The sequence below is a fragment of the Elaeis guineensis genome, chromosome 12 (assembly GCF_000442705.2).
Source record: "Elaeis guineensis isolate ETL-2024a chromosome 12, EG11, whole genome shotgun sequence".
NCBI classification, from domain to species: Eukaryota; Viridiplantae; Streptophyta; class Magnoliopsida; order Arecales; family Arecaceae; genus Elaeis; species Elaeis guineensis.
Genome location: NC_026004.2, coordinates 94,771,436 through 94,796,490, shown reverse-complemented (window position 1 = coordinate 94,796,490; position 25,055 = coordinate 94,771,436). Strand labels below are relative to the sequence as shown.

Below are 25,055 nucleotides of genomic sequence, written 5' to 3'. Positions count from 1 at the left end.
ACATGATCACAAGTTTCAGCACTTTTCACCAGTATGTCGTCGACGTAAATCTCCATGTTACGCCTGATTTGTATCTTGAGCACCTTGTTGGCCAACCGTTGATAAGTCACTCCGGCATTTTTTAAACTGAACGGTATCACTTTATAGCAGTAGATGTTTTTGTCAGTTGTGAAGGCAGTGTGCTCCTCGTTTTCGGATGCCATTCAAATTTGATTGTAGCCTGCGAAGGCGTCCATAAAGCTCAAGAGTCGGTGCCTCGATGTCGTATCGACTAGTTGGTTAATTTTTGGCAAAGAGAAGCTGTCCTTTGGATATGCCTCGTTTAAATTGGTGTAGTCGATGTAGATTCGCCATTTTTCGTTGGCTTTTCTCATTATTACGACATTGGCGAGCCAATTGGGATAGTTGGCTTCTCTAATGAAGCCGGCTACGAGGAGCTTGTTGACTTCTTCATCAATGATCTTCTGTCTTTCGAAGGCAAAAGGTCTTTTCTTCTGTCTCACCGGTCTAACTTTGGGGTCGATGTTTAACCGGTGAGTTATCACTTTCGAAGGAATCTTTGGCATGTCGGTCGCCGACCAAGCAAAAACGTCGGCATTTCCTTTTAGCAAGTCTATTAGTTGTTTTCATTCCGAATCAGATAATTGCGATCCAATTTGAATTATCTTTCTAGGGTCATCTCTTAGTGGGATTGAAATCAGTTGCTCAGTTGGCTCACCTCACCCCTTCTTCATTCTCCCTTTGGTCCAGTTTGTTGACTGACAGAGGGTCTTCAGGCTTACTACTTTTGGCAGAAATCATGAAGCAGCTTCGGGCTAGTTGTTGATTCCCACATATTTTTCTGACTCCATTTTTTGTCGAGAATCGAATAAGTAGATATGTCGACACCATTGCTCTCAACGCATTAGGTCTCGATCGTCCGAGTATAGCATTATAAGCCAAAGGGACTCGGACAACCGTGAACATCAAGAGGATGGTGCTTCACTGTGGATCGGTTCCTGCAGTTAGTGGGAGAGTAATTTCTCCTTCCACATTGACTACATCTCTAGCAAAGCCGACTAAGGGTGTAGAGATCAGGGTTTTCCGTACCGTGCCGAACTGATTGTTACACTCGTATTGTATCGAACCGACAGAGAACTGGCACGATTCGGTCGGCAAATTCGGTACACCGGCGGTATCGAGAGAGAAAGAGGGAAAGTGAGAAAGAGAGAGAGAGGAGAGGGAGGGAGGCAGAAGCTGTCAGAGGTTGGCAGTGGTTCGCTGCAGCCATCGGAGGGCTTCTGAGCCCTATATTGCCCGATAGGGCTTTCAAGAGAGCGAGAAAAAGAGAGCACTCAGGGGGGCAACCTATCGGACGGACGTCGCCTCCATCACGAGGCCCTCAGTGGCTGATGACCCATGTCAACGGGCCTGAGGGCGGTCGAGCGGGAGGAGGGCCTCCACGGCTCTGTCGGTCCACGTCCTTTGAAACAAAATAGGGCCTGTGTTTTTTTTTTTTGATTTAAAGATGTGAAGTCTGTAACCCGGTTGTTGATTTCACAATTTTTTTAAAAAATTTATGAAGTCGGAAGTGGTTGCTGACTTCACTTGTTCACGGGTTTTTAAAAAAATCCGTGAAATAGGGGCCGATGTCCTTGTTTCACGCCCGCGGTGCCGTCCGCACGGACTGCACCATCGGGTGGCCACGACGGCCAGCTAGACACCGTCCGGTGGCCCCGCCCCTCCCCCTTTTTTTTCTTCCTCCTCTCTAATTCTCTCTTTCTTCTCCCAATTCGGCTCCCATTTCCTTCATCAGTTCGCATCGGTTCGACACGGTATGAAATCGTACCATTGGCCGGCAGATACGGCCGATGATACCGATTCAACAAATCTTGGTAGAGACTCTTCTGAGTTGGTCAGTCGGTAGTCGCATTCGATAAAAAATCGAGTAGAATAAACATCAGTTGAACTTTCATTATCTATTCAGATTTTTTTTACATCAAAATTTGCTATCGTCATCGAGACAATGACAGCATCATTTTGGAAAGTCTGTATTCTCCGAACATCATCCGAAAAAGAGATTACATTATCATCAAGTCATTGCTTGCAAACTCTTCTTCGAAAGTTGCCCCCAGTCTCTTGGTCGCTCGGATATCATATTGATTATTCCATTGTTGGTCGATTGTCGATCGCTTCCTCAGATTGTGGCTGAGGTTGTTGGTTGGTAGGAGGTTGAGTCGGGCACTCGTCGAAATTTTTTGAGATAGCCTCATCGAATCAGGACTTCTATCTCATCCAAGAGTTGAATGCAGTATTCGGTATCATGATCATGATGGAATCAACAGTATTTCTTGTCGCAGCTCCTCGGTGATGCCTTCATCGATGGGGGGTGACGGAGGTATTTCTCACCTTCGATCTCCATTAAAATTTGCGCACGAGGAGCAGAGAGAGGAGTGTAGAAGTCATACATGTTGTCATAATTGTTTGGCCTTGGACTTCGTCGGTGGAGTGAAGCTCCCTTATTAGTTGCTGGCCGACTTGATTCGGTCGGAGCCCATTTTTCTTTTGTTTTTGCTTTTGATCTTTTCCTTCTGTTTGGCGTCAGTTAGTTGCGTCTTCATCCGTGTGAATGTATTTGTACGCGCGCCTCAGAAGTTCTGCATAAGTCCGAGGGAGTCTTATCCAGGGAGTGAGTCTGGATCCCTTCAGACCTCTCTTCATGGTCGAGATGGTCATATCTTCGTTAAGGTCTCGGACCTCAAGTGTGGTAGCGTTGAAATGCGCCACGAAGTCTCTCAGTGTCTCTCTTTCATCCTGCTTGATGGAGAAGAGACTATCAGATGTTTGCGGCATCTTTCGGCTGGTGCTGAAGTGGGCCACGAACGATTGTTCCAGTTGCTGGAAAGAGTGGATGCTTTCTGACTGGTGCCTAGAGTTCCAAGCTCGAATAGCTTTTCGAATACTAGCGTAGAAGTCAATGCATAAGAGGGCGTCGGTTGCCCCTTGGATCATCATGAGAGTCTTGTTGATCTTCAGATGATCAATCGGGTCGGTGGAGCCATCATATGGCTCCATCTGCAGCATCTTGAACCTTGGCAAAATTGGCTTATCCAAGATGCACTTGGAGAAAGGCGGAGCTATGTGGATGCTAAGGTCGTTGGAGGACCCTCGGCCATCCACTCGAAGTCGGGCCAGTTGGCGGTCAATTTCTTTAAATTTGCGGTTGTAGTCTTCAAGCCGCTGTTGCTGTGAGAATCTAAGGATAGAGTTCCTTGAAGAACTAGAAGATCGAGAAGTCGAAGGTATGGCCTTTTCTCTTTTTTCATGCTATGATGTCAAGAATGAGAAGATCGTTGCGAGTGGAGGGCGGCACGGTGAGAGTGCCGGGAAGGTGGTGGCTTGACACGGTGAGAATGTCGAGACGATCGTCATTTTGGGGATGGAGAAAGAGATCGTTGTAGAGCATGGCGACTATGCCTGGATGGCACTATATGTGCCGTCGGCTCCGCCATCGGTTGCTGCTGCTGCTATGTCTGTTGCTGTTGGAGGCTGTGCACTGCTTGTATCAGCACTTTCATTTGCTGCATTAAAGCAGCGAGTTAGGCGTCCGTAGTGATAATGGGATACGAAGAACTGGGCTCTGCTATTGGAGGTGGAGGGAGGTCTTCCTGGTGGGAAGATTGCTTGGCAGAGACGGTGGAGTTGTTTTGAGCTCTTATTTTGCCATAATCAGATTCTCTCGCTTCCCCCTATCTGGCATGCCAATCTGTTGCAGCCAATCCCTTGGAGCGCTTGATACCGGTGAAGAGCACCTGTAAAAGAAGTCCACACTGATCGAAATTGTATCCGGCGGGGCCCTTCGATGCTTAAATCAGTGGGGAGTGGTCGAATAGAAAGTTGAATATCAAAATTGATAGAGTTTCAGCCCAAAAGTGTCCTACCCACACTGTTTATTTACCTCCCTTTTATAAACAAATTGTTGGTAACCGTTTGTAACGGTTAGGCACGTGGATCCCGCTTATTCCGGCACTATGCAATCGTGGGGTGGGCAGTTAATGCCCACTAACGATCGTGGTATGTAGTCGTTATGTGCTTTATGCGCTGATGGTTTCTGACATGCCGACTTTATGTCGGTAAGCATGACGCACCGACCGTATGTCGGTGCTATTGATATTCTGACGGACCATCGGTCGGTAACTCCAATATACCGACTGTCAGTGGTTATGCAGTTGATCAAGTCGTTATATTGTATTTGTCAGGGAAGTTGGTCAAATGTTACTGACAGTCGGTCAGCTTGCCGGTTAATAGTCGACTATTTGTCCCCTGGCATCGATAGAAAGTTGGGTGTTGAGACCTGTAGAAGCTGTTGTCGAATCGGACCTCTTTTGGTGACTTGGCTTTGATGGTTCGTCGTCTGTCACTGACCCATAATTAGGATGACTGGCAATAAGTTGAGAAGCTGATATTAAATCGGGGGGAGCAAATTTGATTGCCCTAACAGATTTATTATCATATTATGTTGACATTTAAACAATCAAAATGTAAAATATAAGGTAATGTATGAACATGTATGTTATAATGGAGCATATTATTACAATAAAATACTATTTGGAATATATTAATAATAATTTCACATATATAACAAGATCATAGTATAATATATTTATTATTTTATCTAATATTTTATCATGTAATGATGTTATGTTTAATATTTCATAAAGTATAATAATTCTTTAATATTAACATCATAATACAATATCATTGTATAAAATATTAATAGTATATTATACTATCCATGTGTGCCACATTATATAATAAAAACAACAAATTATTATAACATAAAATTATTATATTATTATCAAGGTTTTAAATACCATCGAAACAAGACGGTACAATCGGTACTATGCTGTTCTAGTAGAATTCTGGTATTGAGACATCTTGAGATCATTGAAACCTCAAAAAAAGAGCATCTTGGTTGGATTGGGTCGATTACAATCGGTATAACGCTCGGTTCAGTTCATTGGTACAATGCATAGAATATGCATCCTAATCAACATGGGTCAGTTTCAATCATTATGAAACTTGACACGGGCAATTCAAAGGTGTTCCAACTAAGGTGGTTTGAAAGCATTCTTAGCCTGCTGGTAGGAGCTTCTAGGAATTGACAACAAAGGAGGGGGCCATGTGGATCTTATTGGAGCGCAGGGTGGTGGATGGTTGCTTGAGACTGGAGAGGAGGTTGACGAGATGGAGGTGAGGATCTGTCTCTCTCTCTCTCTCTCTCTCTCTCTCTTTCTCTCTTGCTTCCCTCTTGGCTGACGAGGAAGAAGAAACTCAGAGAGAGTGAGAGAACAATCTCAAGAGGTGATTGGGAGAAAGAGGTGACCAAACAATGATCAGGGAGAGAAAGCTTTTTAATTTTCAATAGATATTTCATTTTACTAATTTCAGTATTTATTTATTTATTTAACTTTAAACATAATTGTTGGTTGACAACATGGATTGCTATAGCATCCTGAAACGTCTAGTTTAGGGTGTATCCATCTTGAAACATCTGGTTCAGGGTGTATCGAACTGCATTGCCCCGGTTGGTTCCCACTCGAACTATGCAGTTCCAACTCGAACGGGGCAAAATCTGTCATTCGTTGGTTTAGGGTGGTTCAAACCTTGTTCCACTTTAAATATCAAGAGGGAGGTAGAGAAGAACTCTTGTGCCTTTTCTATTTCTTTCTTTATTTTTTTTCTCCACTCAAAAATAGTTAAAAAGAGGTAATTTTCCCACCAAATTAGCTAAAAGAGGAAAAATTGAGGGGAGATCATGCCAAAATTTTATATTTTGGCATGATTTTGGGATATGTTGTAGATCAACAAATGATTTGCTTAAGCAAAATCATAATATTTTAGGTATATGAATTTTAGAATAAAAATATTATTTTGGGTTAAAACATAATAATAAATGGAATAATCATAAAAAATTTCAGAATAATTGGTAGCTTGTTTGGGAGTATGCATCCTACTTGTTGTCTCAATTTGATAGCAATTAGTTTTAATTTGGGCATGATCATGCATGTAGCAACTTACACCCAAATTTAAATAAATTAAAAAATAATTGGTCATTAGTGCATATCCATGGGCTAAGAAAAATATGTAGCATCTTTGGCAGGGTTCTACACTAACCCGAATTAAATCTAGTTTTCCAGATATGAAGAGAGTGGATGGGGAGTCTGTTCACTTTGATTTGAATACCGATGAGCCTTCGGATGACCTATTGCCTAGATCATCTCGTGATATCAGCGATGATGACAATGATAGTTCAAGCAATAATGCACCTGGTACTCAGGCAGGTAGCAATGGACATGACAAGGCTGCATATGACTTAATCTTAGGGTGGTCTTTGATTTACTAGTGAGTTCTAGTTTTGTCATGCCACACAGTATAGAGATTACGGTGCATGGTCTAATAAAATCCATAAGGATATGATTACATATAGGAGACATGCCTCTGAGGTCATTGGGGATATGGTTCTGCTGATGCAGATGATCTTGCATGTGAAGTCGGTTCCCTGGACATATTTGAATCCGAGTCATATATCAGATCTTATTTTATATAGCCAGACTAAGGCATCATATTCAGTGGGTACTATCCTCTGTAGCATCAGCCAGCTTATGAGTTATATTTCATTGCAGTGATCTTCGGATGGCAAGTCCAATACCAGAAATAGCATTAGTATTAATGAGCGGGCATAGGTTATAGGAATCAGGAATGTGGGATAGGTTGTCTTGAAAGTTGGTCTAATATCTCAGGCTTGGACTATGACTGTGATGCCCATATCTACAAGGGATATAGACTCTCCGCAGAATTTTAGATGCAACACATTTTGTATTTTAATTCAATTTGATATATTATATGCATATTCAATTATATGTATTTTAATTGTACTTCAAGTCCATTTGATGAGAAAAAAGATATTAAACAGCATTAAAATCCTAAATTAAATAACCGTAATGATTAAAATAATATTTGAAAATAAACAAAGATTGACAAACAAAAAAAATTTAAAGAAAATGGCATATCATCAAATGACCATTACACGAAGTCCATATTGTCTGTCAATATGGTATTGAACCAATATCGACCAGCATCTTATTGTATCGGTCAATGGACATTGATTGACAGGGTTTTTAAGAAGGAAAACATGAGAACCAATGTGCATGAGTTCAAATTCCATTTCTAGCATGTTGTTTCCTTTAAAAGGAATATGTGTCAATATCCTTAAAATACATATATGTTCCAACAAAATAATATCTATTATATATTTTAACGTACATGTTGTGGGGGGCAATTTGTTGCATATGAGGTTGCATGTGGGATTCAAACCTGTGCACCTGTGTGCATTTTTAACCACTAGAGTAGGGAGTAGATAAGAAAGACAAATAATTTACGTGAGGTATGTAAAAGAAGTAATAGTTCTAAGAAAGGGTCTTTTGGGCATCCCGATACAAGATCGGGATGCTACCCTATATCATGTATTGTCATAGGACGAACTGGTTTAGTACTGGTCTAACCAAAAACCGCTACCTCCCCCAATATTAGTTTTTAAACCTTGATTATTATAATATTTAAAATGTTAATAAAATATTACAAAATATTGCTATGTCATATTTTATTTATAATGTATTGCAAGGCTGTAATATTATAATGTGTAACATTACTCTTTAACGTTGATATTATATTTAAAATATTAACATTATCATATAAAATATATTATAATATTGCAAGGGTACTTTTTCTATTTTATAAAAAATTTGATAGCTTATTCTAATTTTTACGTTATTCCAAAAATTTTGAAAACTAGACAGAATTTGGCATTAGTACATAGCTTAGGTTTCCTCGATCTCATTTTTCTTATGCTCCTACCAGACACCACCATAAACATAATGTACTAACTAAAACCATGATTAGCAATATGAACAAAGCAATAAGTCACTGAGAGCTGGAGAATGAACAAAGCAAATAAGTACTTGTATCTTGGATAAGCTGAAAATCTTTCAATATTGCAAAGTAACATATGATACTAGATATCATGAAGAGGTGTTGAGCATGTCCATATAGATGACATTTAAATGAAGTTTCATGATCGGTGGATTGCAATTAATCAAAGTATTGTTTGAAGATCTTTTGTTAAGAACAATCACAACATATGGTTAAACTATCATTTTGTTTGATCCACAATTTGGTGACACCCTATTTGCTACAGTTTCGGGTTACCTCCTTATAAATTCTACTTGTTCAATCTTGTCAAATCTACCATCCACTGATGTAAATAAATATTTAATATATAATCACGTCAAAACAAAAAAAATATACGGATGATATGGCATAAATATGATATTTGTATTATAATGTTACTAAGGCAAAAAATAGTCCAATGACTCGAGAAAATACATCTGAATTATCTCTACATAATACTATTTTTATTTTTTTCTAATTTATTAATATTTTATCAGTTTTTTCATTAAACATATATTTAATTAAAATTTAAAATGTATTTTTACTTACTAGGGGTACTGATATTTTTTGCAGTCCTTAGTTATGCTTTTTTGATCCCTTAGTTTTTGAAATTTGTTTAAATTTGGGCTTAGGTTTAGGGTTGTGCAAATGGTTCGGTTAACCAAAAACTGAATCAAATAATTATTTTGGTGTTTGTTTTGGTTTTTCTTCTGAAAATTTCGATTTTGGTTTAAAATTGAACCGAAGTTTTTTAATCGGTCCGGTCTTTGATATTTAATTTGATAACTTTGGTTAATCGAAAACTGAAATTATCCAATCCCCTTCGATTTAATATTTAGATTTGGTCTAAGTATTACTTGGACCAGGTCTAGTTGGACCGCGCCAAATCCCACGGTAGATAACATGCCATGTTACCCCTTGTATTTCACCAATTCCCGATTGCATGCTATCCACCATGCGTATGCTTTGAGATTTGCCCAAACCAAAACCAAAAGCCCAGCATAGAAAAGCCCAAAACCGAATTACCAAACCGAAAATATTTCGGTTTGGTTTGTTCAGTTTAGGCTACTTCGGTTCGGCCTTTTGTTCTATAAGATGCAAATTTTGAAGTTCGGTTTTTCAGAACTTCGGTTCGGTTCGAACCAAAAAAACCGAATGCACACCCCTACTTAGGTTTGGGTAGTCACAAACATATCAAAATTTGAGCAAATTGCTGCTAGAGAAACATAGTACGTAGCATACACTCCAAGCATGCTAACATATTTTTTAAATTATGTTTTTTATTTCATAATTATTTTATGCATAAATATTTTTAATTACAAAAATATTTTGTAATTATTTTTTATCCTGTGGGATAGGGGTGTCCTGATTTCTGCATGGAATAGGACACCTCCACTGTGTCATTAAGTCCCGATGGTAGTCCCCATCAAAAGTTTCATAGGTACCCTCCTCTCTTCCTTTCTTTGTCTTTTCTTTTTCCTTTTTTTTGTTCTTTGTTTCCTTTCTTCCTTCTTTCCTCTTCTTTTCCTTATCTTTCCTTTTTTATCTTTCTTTTTCTTATCCTTTTGCTTCTTTCTTTCTTTACTTCTTTCTCTTTCCTTCCTTTTGTTCTTTCTCTTCTTCCTTCCCTTTTTCTTTCCTTTTTATTCTTCTTTCCTTTCACTTTTCCTTTTCTTCGTCTTTTCTCTCTTTTTTTCCTCTATCGAGACTTAAAACCTTGGTTGCATTAACTTGGTTGTATGATGTCATATCCAAGGTATGCTTTCTAGTACCGGGATCCATACTGATGCCACCCTATCACTGTGTCGACACACCCGGTAGGGGGGCTAGTTCGATATATTGAATGTTGGTATGCCCCCATACCATGTACCAATTTTGAACCGGTATGGTATAGTACACCCTATGCTGTCCAGATTGGTATGGGGTGATGTACCTTGATCATATCCATATCCTGGATCTATGCCCATGCTTCATAGTTTGCATGTCTTGCTACAATTATATCTAATGTTTGTCACTGCTCCATAGTCTGTCTGCAGCTTGCTTTGTTAATACCTACCCTTTTTTAAGAGGATGAACCTTGGTACAATAGTAATGTTGCTCTATTATGACCTTGGTGTCACTGTTCTATAACACCAAAATGGCCTCTCCACACCGAGGGTAAGGTTGCACACATCCAACCCTCCCCGGACCCTGTAGTGGTGGAAGCATCATGCACTAGGCTACCCTTTTTGCGCTTTATTAATGCTGAACAATTTTGTCCCTTGGTATCATTAATACCATCAATTGCCTATAGAAGGTTACATCAATTAAATGTCATTGTTGGTATAGATCCAAATTATTTATGTGAGACTATCATCTTTTTCTTTTTTGTGGCATATCTTTGTGGTGGGGTTCGTAAGTTTAACTCTATTGCTGTTATTGTAATTACATTAGGAAAAGATAAACAATGGCTTGTGACAATTTAAATTGATTAAATGATCTGTTTTATTCTTTCAAATTCGAATATTTGTTCCATCACCACTTCCTAAATATTTTAGTGTGTTTGACCCTATTATTCTGGGTGCAATTAAATTATAACAAAGCAAATGATGATACAACAGCTCAAGTTGATTACAAGAGATGATTCTATAAGCCATGGCCCTCCTTCCAGCACCTTGTAACAATCTTCTTCTGTGTTGAAGTGGAATAGGAAGAAGCTGTGCATTGTTTCAAGAATCAGATCGCTTTGTCCAAAGCATGCCCTGCTCGTTTGCTCACAAAAAGGCGATTAATTCTCATCTAATGAATATCTGTTCCATCTGAATTTCCCGGATTTTTAGTGTGGCTCAAGGTTTTAGTTCTATGATTCTTGTTGCAATTAATCTAGGATGAAGCACAAAAATGACATGATAATTCTACTGTCGATTAGCTTCAAGATTGAGATAAGGGGGTGAAGACAGATGAGGATTTTGAAAAATCCATTAAAATTTTTATAACTTTTGTCGGTGAAAAGCATAAAGAATGTTTGGATTTTTTATCACGTTTTTTAGTTAACATTCTAGAAAATGTTACATAAAACTATGGAAGTCTTCAGCGATTATGCTAATTGTGATACATCAAGCCAGTTTACAGGTTTCTAAAGATGTTGTTGGTGCATTTCATTTTATCACTTGACAGTCTCAGCAGTCTACTAAAGTTTGACAGTCATACTAATGAGATGATACTTTCTGACTGAAGGACAAGATTTTTTAATCAAGTAGCAGTCTTTATTCCTTTATTTTTTGTTGTATGTTGGGATGGATCTATATCCAATAATCAAGTTTTTGGTTTCCTCTTCCAGTGAATGCTGCTCGAAAAGGGAAATGCCGTTTCTTTATCCACATGCTATGGGCATACTGAATGCCCTTAAGGATAAAGGAATAGACGTAGCAATTGCTTCTCGATCACCAACACCTGACATAGCAAAAACATTTCTTGATAAATTGGGTATGCGAACTATGTTTGTGGCCCAGGTGAGCCCATGAGAAATTCTGTTGTTTATATGTCTACTATGCTCTCTGCACTTTTCATTCAAAATTCTGTGTGCTTATGGAATTTATGAAATTCTAGCAAAAAATCAGTTTAAATTTTTGAGCCCAAAATTATTATGGTGATGAAAATAATTAATTTTATCTAGTTGGCTTTGGGTCATCTTTGGCTTTTGTGATTTCCTGTTGGCATTATTGTTTTTTAGTTGTTAGGTTGCTCATCTCAAAGTTTCTTCTCAAAGTATGGCAATCATATCATGCCTTGTTGTAGATCACATTTAAGCTGATGTTAGGAATTGGGCAGCATGCACAAGGCTCCTGCCATAATATATAAGCTGATATTTGCTGAATATTTTGTGGTTTCTTTGGTATTTGTGCTAAAAAGTTGGATGAGATGCCCTCCGTTTGAATTCTAGCACACATTTGGTAATGCTTTATGAAGTTAGAGAAGAAACTATTAGTAGAGTATGGCCTACTCATAATGGGCAGAACATCACATTGTAATTGTGTATATATTATAAACCTATATGTTAAAGATACATCCACAATCAATATATACACTATACATGACATTGCAAACATGTTGACATACTCCAAGGTAAGATCACGCTAGATGTTGCATTCTTTTTAAGATGTCAAATTTTGTGATTTTTCCTTTTCTTTTGGAGAAAAAGATGTCGATGCCCATAAATTCATTTCATTAATGTTGTGAAATGAACTAATAATATGATAATATAATAATAATGATGATGATGATGATAATCCCAATGCAAGCAGACTAAGGATAACAAATCCTTATTGAATCTTTGAGAAGCAATAAGACTATATTCAAAACATAATTCCTAATCTCTCGGACAATATCGTCGGTATCTTTAGAAGAAGCTATGAAGTCTAAACACGGTACTCCCCTCATCTCATATTTTTTACCAAACAACTTTGGATATTCCAACCAGGCTCTCGACTTCTTCACTCTTTGCCTGTGATTTTGCTGATTTCTCTTTTTTCTATTTTCTTATTAAATTTTAGGGAATCCTTTGTATTAGTTTCTGTTCTATGGAGTTATTTGCTAGATTTTACTTTTGTCATGTTTCATCACTTGAGATTAGATTATTACAATGGATGTAGCATATAAATGGTAGGTTGTAATATTATGAGGCCTACCTGACTTTTTGATGAAACAGGCTGTACAGAATCCTAACTCTTTTAATGTAGTGACAAGTTTGACTCCTCTTTTTGTGCTTCTAAAAGATCGGAAAGATTGGCAAGAGAGCAAGGAAGGGTAAAAGAAAAGGGAATATGGAAGCAAAGAGAAAGAAAAGAGAAAAAATGAAGAAAAAATTAAGATTTTGATGTAATGTGTACAATGATGAGGGCTATAATATGCACAATGGGTGGTACCCATTGATCGTGGCCTTGAAGGCTACCCCTTAGGTGAGTGAGTCACCACTTAGGCCTTGTTGGTATTGCTTTTAGATGGCCAAAAGTCGCTTCATCAAGGGCCAAGAATTGCTTTTTGAGAGCTAGAAGCTCTTTTGGATGATTTTGAGATGATTAGTAAAAATTTTGCAACAGCTTTTTGCAAGATTTCTGGAACCGAAATCGAGATCTATGCCGGCCGGCCGACCGGCGATACGAATCGGTATGGGTCCGTACCATACCGGACTGACGTGAACGGACACGGCAAAGAACGGCCCAGAGGGAGAAAAAAGAAAAGAATGAGAGGAAGAGGGGGGAGGAGAGGAGGAAAGGGAGAGGAAGAGGTCGTCCGGCAGCCGTCGGAGGCCATTGGAGCTTTTTTCAAGCTCAGTACGAGTGGAGGGAAGGAGAGAAAGGGACAGACTCATCGGAGCCTGTTGGATAGAGCCGTCAAAATGGGGTGTGGCCCGCAAGCCAGCCCATTTAGGCCCTTAAAATAGTAGGGCCGGGTTAGTATTTTGACAGCCCATTTAACAAAAAGGCTTTTTGGCCCGACCCATGAAGTGTCGGCCTGTCTAGCCCGTGTGCAGGCCCGTTTATTTTTTTTTTAAGAGGCACAATTTTGGTGTAGATTTAGTTTTGTTTGTTCTTGATGTCTTTTGTTCTTCTTGTTCCTCTTTCTCATATTACTAATACTAACCATCTCCCTCTAATTTACGGAATAGAAGTAATTAGGCCCCAAGTCTAATTATCTCTCTAGAAAAAGAAAATCCACATGCCCTTCCTAGTTCCCATCATGTTAGGATTGGTTCTTCATGCAAGCTCTCATTTGCACCCGCAATTGGTTACATGGCTTTGTTCATGATGGTAATATCTTTTTTTATAATTTAAGATAAGAATTTGAATTTAGTTGGATGCAAAATAGCTTTTTTCTAACTATTTATTGATCTTTGTTATTTGTTACTTGTGGATTGTAGATGAAGATGATCATTCAAGTACAAAAGTTGATGCAAATTTGCCAAAACAAGATTGTCAAGATTCTAATGTTATAATTGAGGAAGATGAGGATGATTATTGATTAATGAAATGTTGGTGGCAAACATCTTGTGGCAAAAATCTTGAGAATAGAGACTGAATTTCAATAGCTGGACTCAATGTTATTTGAACAATATTTATTACTTGTTGGTTTGTTTGATTTTGTGGAGTTTAATTAGTTTGTGGTGTTTTTTTTCTCGTGGAGAATGGAGATTATGATATTATTACAATTTTTTAGAAGTTATTTCATATTTACTTTTGGTGTTTTAAAATTTGATGTAAGAATTGGTTTTATTTATTTATTTGATGAAATATTATGTTTGAGAGTTGTTTAATTTATTATAATTTTTTAATTTTTTAAATTATTTTAATTTTTTGGTAAGTTATAAGGGCCGGTTCGTTTGGGCCCTTCACTTATAAGGGCTAGGGTTGGGCTGCTTATTTGATGGCCCATTTATTAAAAGGGCTTTTTTGGCCTGGTCCTAATGGGCTCGGCCCTCCACGGGCCGGGTCGGCCCGTTTTGACGGCTCTACCGTCGGAGGTCTCCAGACGGACGTCGACGCCGATGCGACTTCTCTAACGGCCGGCGAGTGAGTGTCGAGGGTGGTCGATGCCGGATGCATGGAGGACGGCCTCCACCCTCCTCCCGTGTGGAACAGGGGTTCGCCTCTGTTTTGTGTTTTTTTGTTTTAAATAGGCGAAGTCTGCAAATGATCTGCCGACTCCACCTAATTTTTTTTAAAAAAAATTTCATGAAGTCGGCAACTGGATTGCAGACTTCATGTGTTAAAATTAAAAAAAAATCCGAAACAGGGGCGAACCTCTGTTAAGAAAAAGAAGGGGGCGGAGCCGCGGAGGCCCTCTTGCTTGACCGCCCTTAGGCCCATCAGTGTGGGCTCATCGACCACCGGAGACCTCGCGATGGAGGCATCATCCGTCCGGTATGTCGCCCTCCCTCTGAGATCTTTCTCTTTCTCATTTTTGTAAAAGCCCTATCAGGCGATAATTGGGCCGTGGAAGCCCTCTGGTGGCTGCAGCGGGCCACCGTTGGCCTCCAATGGCTAGGGTTTTCCTCTCTCTCCTCTCTCTCTCTCTCTTACTTTCCCTCTCTTTCCCTCTCCCTCCTCCGGTATACCGGTTTAGCCGGCTAAATTGTGTTGGTTCTCTATCGGTCCGATATGGTACGGAGTGTACTGGTCAGTTCGGCACAGTATGGAAAACTATGGCTTTTTGGCTCCTTTAAAAGTTTAAAAAAGTTGACTGGGGAATGCTCCATTTGGAGCTTTTGCGCAAAAGCTCTACTTGAGATTGGTCGGAAGCTATTTTGCTTGGGTTCATCCAAGAGACATAGGTTCGAGTCCTTGCAATGCAAGATTAAATTTAAAACATTTTTATAGCCATAATCACTTAAGTTGGTGTCTTTTGTTGTCATAATCATGCAATCAAGAATTATTTAGAGATTGATGAACCACAAGAAGAAAGGAGTACAGAACAAATTCAAACATTTATATTAATATTAGAATCAAGAATTATCCAGTTATGATATCCTTTCTTACTTGGTAATCACCCATAACAATAATTATATTATTTGTTATATTGTTTGGATTAAAATAAAGGAATTTATAAGTTAAGAATACTATATGACAGTTTTTGATAGCGCAATATAATAACAATATAATATGATGTAATATGATAATATTATTATATTATAATATTATCAATATTATCATATAATAATTTTATATAATATTATTATTGTAATAATAATATTGTAAAATAATAATGTTATAAATATAATCATATATTATATTTTTAAAATTGTTTAGATTAAATAGTAAATAAATAATTTATAAATGAAGAATATTTTATTGGTAGTATAAACAACTAGACAATTGAAAGTGCCATATACTATGCTTTCTTATCATTCCTGATACTAAAAGCATTCTTGTAGTTTGGTTGCCAAATGGATGTTAAAGTTCCACAATACTTTAGAAATGTAGTTATAAAACAACAAACAACTTATTATTACAAGCTCTACCATTGAAAGCTTTACTATCCAAATCTCTAGAGATGAAAGCTTCACGACCTATAACAATGTCAAATGGGGCCTTAGCCTTCTAGGTAAGCTAAGAAACCTATGGTGGACAAGGTAATGAGTATAGATCTAGGTTAATGGTGGGGAATGTCCCAAATTCACAACCCCACCACCCCTCCTTTAAGGAGGTCCTAGAGTTCGAGAGGGTCTCGTATAGGGTTTCATGCAAACTTAAAATAATGAAGAAAATATGAGAGAAGAGGAGGAGAAAAGGGAGAGAAAAGAATGTGGTGCTTGATGCTCTTGTAGTGCTCCCCTTGGTTGTAAGAGGATATGTAGGACCAAGGACCAGGGTTCCATGTGACTAGATGGAGGTACAAGAAGGCATAGAAAAAGGATAAGGTCTAGAGTTCTCTTAGCATTGAAAGAAAGGAATATTTATTGAGGCTAGGATTTAATATGGAATATGATTGCCTTAGATCTAAGGGTTTTCATGAAGTGCTAAATAGCTTAATCCTAGTAGCTAGGACATGAGAAAATGGATTAGTGAGATGTGTAGGTTCTAGGGTTAGGATTTAATATTGTGTGCTTCTTGTGTTTCTTGAGGTTTCAAGGGCTAGGATAGAGGTCTTAGTATAAGGTCTAGGATTAGAGCTATTAGGATCTAGTGGTTAAGGTTGATATGAGATGGCGTGTTCTTATTTGCTAGAGAGGGGAAGAGAGGGTTATGGTGGTGTAAGACTTGGGTTAGAGGAGAATGTTTTTCTTTGGTTGTGTTTCTTTGGATAGGATGAGAGGGATTTAGATCTAATGATGGTGAGGGATGCTAAGTGCAAGATGGAGATAGATCAATTCCCTTTCCTATTGGATCAATGATGTGGAGGGGGATGGATGGTTGAGATTTTGTAGGAGGTAGACCAGAGGATCTAATGGAGAAAAATAGAATGTCATATGTATGATTTGGGCTAGATCCAAGGAGACTTTTAAGCATGATTTTTAGAACCATCCCGAACCGGATGGTTCTGGACGTATCGAACCAGACCGACGGAGAATCGGGATGGTTCTGGCTTGAAAAGCGACATACGCCAGTGCCGAGGGAGAGAGGAAAAGAGGAGAAGAGAGAGAGGAGGGGAAGGAAATGCCAGGCGGTGGTGCTGGCCCGCCAAGGCCGTTGGAGGGCCGTGAAGGCATCCGCGCTCAACGTTGCTCAATACGGGCTTTAACTCCGAGAGAGAGAGGCAAGGGATGCTATCGGACGGTAGGGATGGTGGCGGAGAGGGATCTTTGACACCGCTGGGTGGCCGTCGTGGCCACCAGGCAGCGAAAAATACACAGGTGGAGCTGTGGTTGTGGAGTAGGGGCGACCGCTTTGTTCCTCATATTGCATTTTTTAAAAATGATGATGAATAATGAAGCCGGCTTTAGCCTTCTGGCGGCGTCTCCGTCGCCTCAACCTGCTTCTCTCCCCTCTCTCTCTTCCTCGCTTTTCCTCTCTCTCTTTTCCTCTCCAATTCATCCCTTTTTCTCTTTGTTGGTTCGCGTTGGTTCGGTCCAATATAAGGCTGTATTGATTTATGCCACTGGCTGATCGGAAAAATGTCTGGTACCGATTTTGAAAATCTTGCTTTTAAGTGTTAAATGGGTCATTAGGGAGAGGTAAAATAGCCAAACAGAATACACTAAAATCTAATCCAATGCATGTTGTGAAAATGGTGTCAACAGGGGATAAGTTTGTTATGGATAATATCTTGTCTTTGTCCTCTTGTGTGGTTAGGGTTTGGTGCAAGGGTGGTAACATGAGAGATTGGTGTTTGTGATGCACATGGCATGAGGTGAGAGGGTGAGGATTGAGTTAGTTATAAGGAATCATGATGAAAATGAGGTGAAGGCTTATTAGGGTGCCACTTGTCACACTAAGAGACGGTCCTGAGGGGATGGGGAAGGCTTAAACAAGATGGTGATTTAGTTAGGTACACACCTTCATTAGATAGAACCTTTTCATGTGCACTTATGCTGCAGGAGGGGGTGAGGATATCGTGGGTGTGGTCATAACAATTAGGCCTAGCCTAAGATAGGGTCATTAGGGTAAATTTGGATATAAGTGTACTTTTAGGCAAGGTTTTAAATCTCATGGGATGGGCTGTCTGGACACATGGGATGATACCTCATCCCGATGTCCCGCGGGGCATCCTACTGGGACCTGAATCCTTGCTTTTAGGCTCTTTAGGTGCATATTTTATGTTGGACCCTCGGTGTGGGTCAATTGAGCCTGGACTGGCCTACACTAAATAGGGTTAAAGTAGGCTTGGATATGAATGGGTGTGATCTAGTAAGATTGGGTAGGATCATGTATGATCGGGTATAAATGGGTGTATTACAATAACAAAATGTGCGCTCAATTAAATGCATGCTGGTTTTTGTTACCTAGAACAGCCATTGCTATTGCTGCACTTTATAGTCCAAAGAATGCACATTTAGATTTTCAGAGGATGGCACCTTATAAAAGATCTGACAAGTTGTAGTATTAGGTAATCCTTATGCAAATAATGTTAGTGAAATATGTTTATGAAAATTTTGTATCATAATGTTTTTGATCTTTATCTTTATCGAAACTGGTTTTGTGGATCTTGTGCTATCTATCATGAAAAAGGAGAAGAAATTTCCCATAGAGGTGAGCTTCAACCTTCAGATGTTACTTGCAGATGGCAATCATTAAGTTTCTTGCCATGTCCTCATGTGGACATGACAAGAAATGCATGCTATAAATGGGACACACAGGGGACAGTATTTGGTCATGGTTTTTATAAAATGCCCCAGCCAACGAAAGAAAAGAAAAATCAAGGAAAAATTTAACCATCAAAGTGAAGGAAAAAAGGCTATCCCAATCCCATATCTTTCCCTAGCCAAGAAAGAACAAAAAGAAAAAAAAGGGAAAGGGAAGGATTTGCCTTGTCTTAGTTGAGGGAGGAAAAGGAAAAGGGGAGGGATAAAAGGAAATGCCAGGATTGCCATGGTTCCAAGCAAGGTTCACTGTCTCGATACTGGATCCTATACTGATACCATCCTATAATAGTGTCAGTATGTGGTATGGTATGGGACGGCAAGGCATATCGAGTATCAGCTGGTATGAAACTGTGTAGTAGTTCAGTATTGATACGATATAGTGCATCTGGTATGATAAGGTACCAATTGGTACTGTAAATCTTGGTTCCAAGTCTTGTATCCTGTCCAAGACCAAGAGAAAAAATGGAAAAAATAAAACAAAAAAAAAAGATAGGGGCTTAACTATGTCCTTCATTATGCCTCCAAGATACTCCTCTTTACCTCTTCTTTTCTCCTCTCCTGCTGTCTAGAAGGTAGCAACCCAAGAGGGGAGGGTGAATTGGGTTTTTTTTAAAATTTTAACCAAGTTAAGCTTTAAACAATTATGTGCTTCAATTAACTTAACAATGCTTAGTATGATTGTGTAGTGTATGCAGCGGAATCAAATATGTATTAAGCTAAGCAAGAATTAAGCAATTTCAGCAGGCAATGCAACAAATAAAAGCATGCAAGATATGTAAAGGAAGTATTGAATGCAAGAAAGATAAGCTAGAGAGAGCATAACACAAACACAAGGATTTTATAGTGGTTTGATGCAACCCGCACCTACGTCCACTCTCCAAGCTCTTGAAAATTTCACTATAATCAGTCTGATTACAGTGCGTTTGTTTTCCGGGTTCACAAATAAATTTAATTGATTTTTCGGGATCACCAACCAAAATCTTACACCGATTGTTTTTCGGACTCACAATCAATCCAGTTGGTTTTTCAGGCTCACCAACCAAAGCCTATAATATCCAATTTTGGACTTGGACGGGTCTAATCTCCAAATTTTTTTCTCCAAAAGAAACTTGTAAAGAAAACAAAATACAAGATATAAAATTTCAGAATAAAATAAAACAAAAAGAATAAACTCTTGAAAGCTTGGAAGAAGATGATGAGTTGCTTTTTTGATGCTTTTACTTTTCTTAATTCTTGAGGGGATGTAGCTGATGGTGGTGAAGATTTCTCTTTAAAGGATCTTAATTTTGTGCACTCAATCCCTCTCTTTTTTTCTTTCTCAAGGATATTCAATATTCTCTTCAAGAAATAATGATTTCTCTTTCAAATCCTTTTGGCTTACTTTCCAATTGATTCTCCACCTTTTAATAGGCTTGACAATGGTTGGAGGAGTTTGGACCGTTGGAGGGCTTGAACTAGCCATTGGGGTGGAAAAATGACTGTTCGATAAGTGTAGAAAAACTAGCCATTATAACCTGTCCCGTGCTTGGGGTCTTATCCAGAAAAACTAGCCATTATAACCCGTCCCGTGCTTGGGGTCGACTCCATTTCCATTGGAGTCGACTCCAATCGCCCACGAGTCGACTCAGCCACAGGGTTTGAAAAATGGCTCTCTATCTTTTGAGATCGAGTCAACTTGTCTAATTCAGGAGTCGACTCGCCTCCGTGCCAGTGCAGTCTCAACGTACCAGAGTCGACTCTTTTGTCCTTCGGATTGACTCCTTACATTCCGAACTTCAGAAAATTTACTTTTTCAGCCTGTTTCAGTGCAGGAGTCGGCTCCTTTCTTCCTGGGGTCGACTCCACCAAGTCCAAAGCTTGAAATTTTTTTTTTGAGACTTTTGACTTAGTGACTCTTGAGGAGATCTTTTCTATGTATTATTTCTTCAATTTAAACATCTGAAAAGACCTATATTCCTTCTTGAAATATATGGTTAGATTCATAATTACTCGAAGTTTGGCAATCATCAAAATTAATCATGGAGCCTGTTGGGAATTTAGACCCTCTGACGGATCAGCGTGGGATCTGGTGATCAGCCAGCAACAAAGGACGAATGCCTGAATTGAATGCAAAAGCACACACAAGTGGATTCGAGAAAGAAAGAGGAAGAAAGTGTGTTTGGGAGAAAAGAGCTTTATTGCAATGAATTGAGCATTACATAATCTTGACCTATTTTTTAGTATATGTACTATACAATAGGGTCAAGCCCCAAGCTCGAAGAAAAACTCCCAAACAGTTCCACATACAGTTTTGAACCCGTGAAAATGAGTCGACTCAGCTGGGACTGAGTCGGCTCACTTCGGTCACTGAGTCGCCCCAAACCCAAACTAGATCAACTGTAGTTTTATTCACAGACATTTGAAAACTGTACTCTCTGTTCTTTTCTGTAGTTAGTCGACTCATCCAGAACTGAGTCGACTCATCTGCCACTAAGATGATCTACTTCTGGATTGAGTCGACCCAGTTGTGTGCCGGCCAGATACTCCTGAAACTCAGCTCTCTGTCCTGCAGTCTCCCTGATACCTAGTCGACCCACTTTTGAACTGGGTCGACCTACCTGAAACTTAGTCGACTCAATATCAAGGTGAGTTGGCTAAGTTGCTGAAACTTTGCTATCCAGGCTGATTTCTCTGCTGGCTTGCTCCCTTCTTCCTTTAGCCTTTCTTCTCATATTTTCAAGGCTTGGGAACGCCACACCTGAGCTCACATTCTCCACCTTGGTGCTCTCAAGTGAACTCAGTTTTTCTCTGCAAACCCATCCGTGCCACACACATCTGAAAGCTATCTCTAAGGAGGACCTTCATGAGTGCATCCGACTGATTCTCCTTAGTATGGATCTTTATCAGCTCCACTTCACCCTCTTCCATAGGCTCTCTGATCCTGTGGTATCGCACATCTATATGCTTTGTCCTAGTATGACAGATTGGGTTCAGTGCCAGTTGCAGAGCACTCTAACTGTCACTATACGGTATCACTTTGCTCTGCTTTATCCCCATCTCAACAATCAGCCTTCTAAGCGAAAGAGCTTTCTACGTAGCAAGGTATGCTGAACCGATACCATCGGCCATATCCATATGGTTCGATATGGTTTCGTACTGTACCGAACCGATGAAGGCAAGTGAACCCAAATCGGAAGAAGAAAAAGAGAGAAAGAGAGAGAAATAGAGAGAGAGGAAGAAAGAAAAAGAGGGAGGGGAAGGAGCTGGCGGGGTCATCGGACGGCCTCTGTGGCCGTCGGAGGGTGCAGTCCACGCGTGCGGCGCCGCAGGCGTGAAACAGGGGCGTCACTCCTGTTTTGCAAGTTTTTTTAAAAAACATAGTTTTAAGTGAAGCCGACATTATTTGTCGGCTTCATGATTTGTCTTTTTTTAAAAAAAATCTCTTAAGTCGGCAACTGGGTTGCCGACTTCGTGAGTTTAAAACCAAAAAAAAAGAAAAACTGAAACAGTGATCACAGTGATGCAGTTGCACCAGAACATGCAACCATTCTATTGGTAAGGAGTTGCTTTAGAGTAAAGATGGGCTGAGCCCAATAACTGTCAGGTGAGGGACTCAATGACGATTTTGCATCTGTTTGTGAACGGTAGATTGGGTTTAACTAAGGAGTATGGTCAATAACTGTCTGGTGAGCTCACATGACTTAGAGATCAAGTTGCTGTAACATGCTTAGAGAAGCATCTGGACAAGAAGTTGTCCACGCAACAGTGTACGTGTTGTCAATAACTGTCAGGTGAGGTGCATGGTATTGGTGGGATTGCAGCACCCACTAGAAATTCAGTTATCGCATTAGGATTTTCGCTTCTTCACCCGGGGAGTGTAGGGATCTGAAAAAATAGTACGAGTCTATTTGCTTTTTAAAGTTTCTAGAGCAAATATAAATTTAAGTACAAATGTCTAACTTGAATCTCTACTCTCGCAGTTAAACTATATTAGCTTTGAATCTTCTAGCCCGCATCCTTGAGTCCAATCATTTGATCGGAACTAATTTTAAAGATTGGCTCAGAAATCTTAAGATTGTCTTGATATTGGAGAAATTAGGTCATGTACTTGACGAGACCCTCCAGTTTTACCAAGCCGTCCTAGTGCTGAGCAGAGAGCAGCATTTAATAAGTGGACGGATGATGACAGTTGAGTTAAGTGCTATGTATTGGCTTCCATGTCAAACGAGTTGTAGAGCCAGTATGAGCATATGCCTACTGTCAGGGTTATGATAACTCACTTACAAGAGTTGTATGGTGAGCAAAGCTACATTGCGCATTTTGAAGTGTCCAAGAGGCTCTTCAACATGAAGATGCATGAAGGATAGTCTATCCATGAACATTGTATGACAATGATCAAGGACCTAGAGGAGCTCGGTCTCAATATGCAAAAGAAATTGCAAGTGGATTTGATCCTACAATCCCTTACGAGTTTATATAGTCAATTTATCGTAAATTTTTATGTGAACAAATTGGACTACACTATATCCGAACTGGTCAACATGTTGGTCACTGCGGAGGGTACCTTGAAAAGTTCAAAGGATACTGTTCTTGCTGTGGAGCAGGTATCTTCCAAGAGAAAGTCTACTTGGAAGAAAAAGAATAAGCCTGTGAAAAAGCAGAAGGAAAACAGGCCAAAGAAGGACACTCCAAAGAAGGCTGTAGACAAAGAAAAATATTTTCACTGCAGTGTTGACGGCCATTGGAGGAGGAACTGTCCATTATACCTGGAAAGCCTGAGGATCAAGAAGGATGACACACCTTTGGAAGATGTCTAGTTTGCTCATAATTGAATCTAATCTAACGATTTCTTTTACTTCTAGTTGGATATTGGACTCTGATTCTAGTACTCATATGTACCTCAATGCAGGATCTAATAGAAAGTAAGAGGTTGAGACAAGGTGATACGATCCTTCAGATCAGTAATGGAGCAAAGATTGCTGCAGAAGCTGTTGGCACCTACTCTCTTTGATTACCATCAAGATTTAGATTAGATTTAAAGGACTGTTATTTTGTATCTGTAGCTAGTCAAAATTTGATTTTCGTATCTGTACTAGCACAGGATGGATTTGATTTTTATTTTAATAAAGACTTTTGTTCTATTTATTTGTGAAATAAATTAGTTGCACGTGGTCTTTTAATTGACAATCTTTATCACTTGCATGTTGATGCGAATGTGAATATAAACAAGCAAGTAGTGAGTATCGTAGGATAAAAGAGACTTAGAGATAAAATTAACCAGAAATATATGTGGCACTTAAGGCTTGGCCATATTGGAGAGGACAGGATAAACAAATTGAAAAGGGATGAGATTCTAGACTCTTTTGATCCTGAGTCATATCCAGCTTGTGAATCTTATCTTCGAGAAAAAATAATCAAGCTGTGCTTTATGGGATATGAGGAAAGGGCCACGGATATACTTGCCCTAGTACTGTGTGGGCTATTTGATGTGTAGGTCGAAGATGGTTATAACTACTATATTACCTTTATCGATGATTTGTCATGGTACGGATATGTGTTTTTAATGAGATACAAGTTTGAAGCCTTTAAAAAATTTAAAGAATTAAAAAATGAAGTGGAGAAACAAACAGACAAACCCATTAAGATTCTTCGATCTGATCGAGGAGGAAAATACTTTAGTCGAAAATTTTTAGATTATCTCAAGGACAACGGTATAGTCTCTCAATGGACTCTTTTTGGTATACCTCAACTCAATGGAATATCCGAAAGGAGGAATAGAATCTTATTAGATATGGTCAGGTCCATGATGAGCTTCACTAATTTATCCTTACATCTTTGGGGACATGTCCTATTAACTGTAATCTATCAGGGTTCCTTCTAAATCTGTTCCTACCACACCATATAAGATGTGGCACGGTAAGAAGCCAGTCTAGATCATCTAAAGATTTGAAAATGTCCGGCCTATATCAAAGGACAGATGGCTGACAAACTAAAGGATAGATCTATCATAGCTTATTTTATTGGATATCTGAAAGAATCCATAGGATATTATTTTTATTTTTCACATTATCACAATGTGATTGTGAGTCGTCATGCCATATTCTTAAAAAATAGTTTATTCAGGATGGTGGTAGTGGGAGGTTAATTGAGCTCGAAGAAAAAATGAGGAGTCCTGTGTATACAAAAGGGTCAGTGAGAGCGTAATAACATTTCTCATACTATACGTAGATGATATCCTCCTTATTGAGAATGATATTCCAATGCTGACTCCGATCAAAAGATGATTGTCCAAAAAATTCTCCATGAAAGA

At 39.1% G+C, this 25,055-nt stretch overlaps 1 protein-coding gene across 1 annotated transcript in view; it reads left to right on the top strand.

The window, feature by feature from the left end:
- LOC105034305 (uncharacterized) overlaps window positions 1–25,055 on the top strand; it is a 95,274-nt gene that overhangs the window by 25,252 nt on the left and 44,967 nt on the right. Inside the window, exon 2 of the mRNA XM_010909404.4 lies at window positions 11,309–11,480. Within this exon, the coding sequence (XP_010907706.1) occupies window positions 11,309–11,480 (172 nt within the window). The remainder of the gene's footprint in view (window positions 1–11,308; window positions 11,481–25,055) is intronic.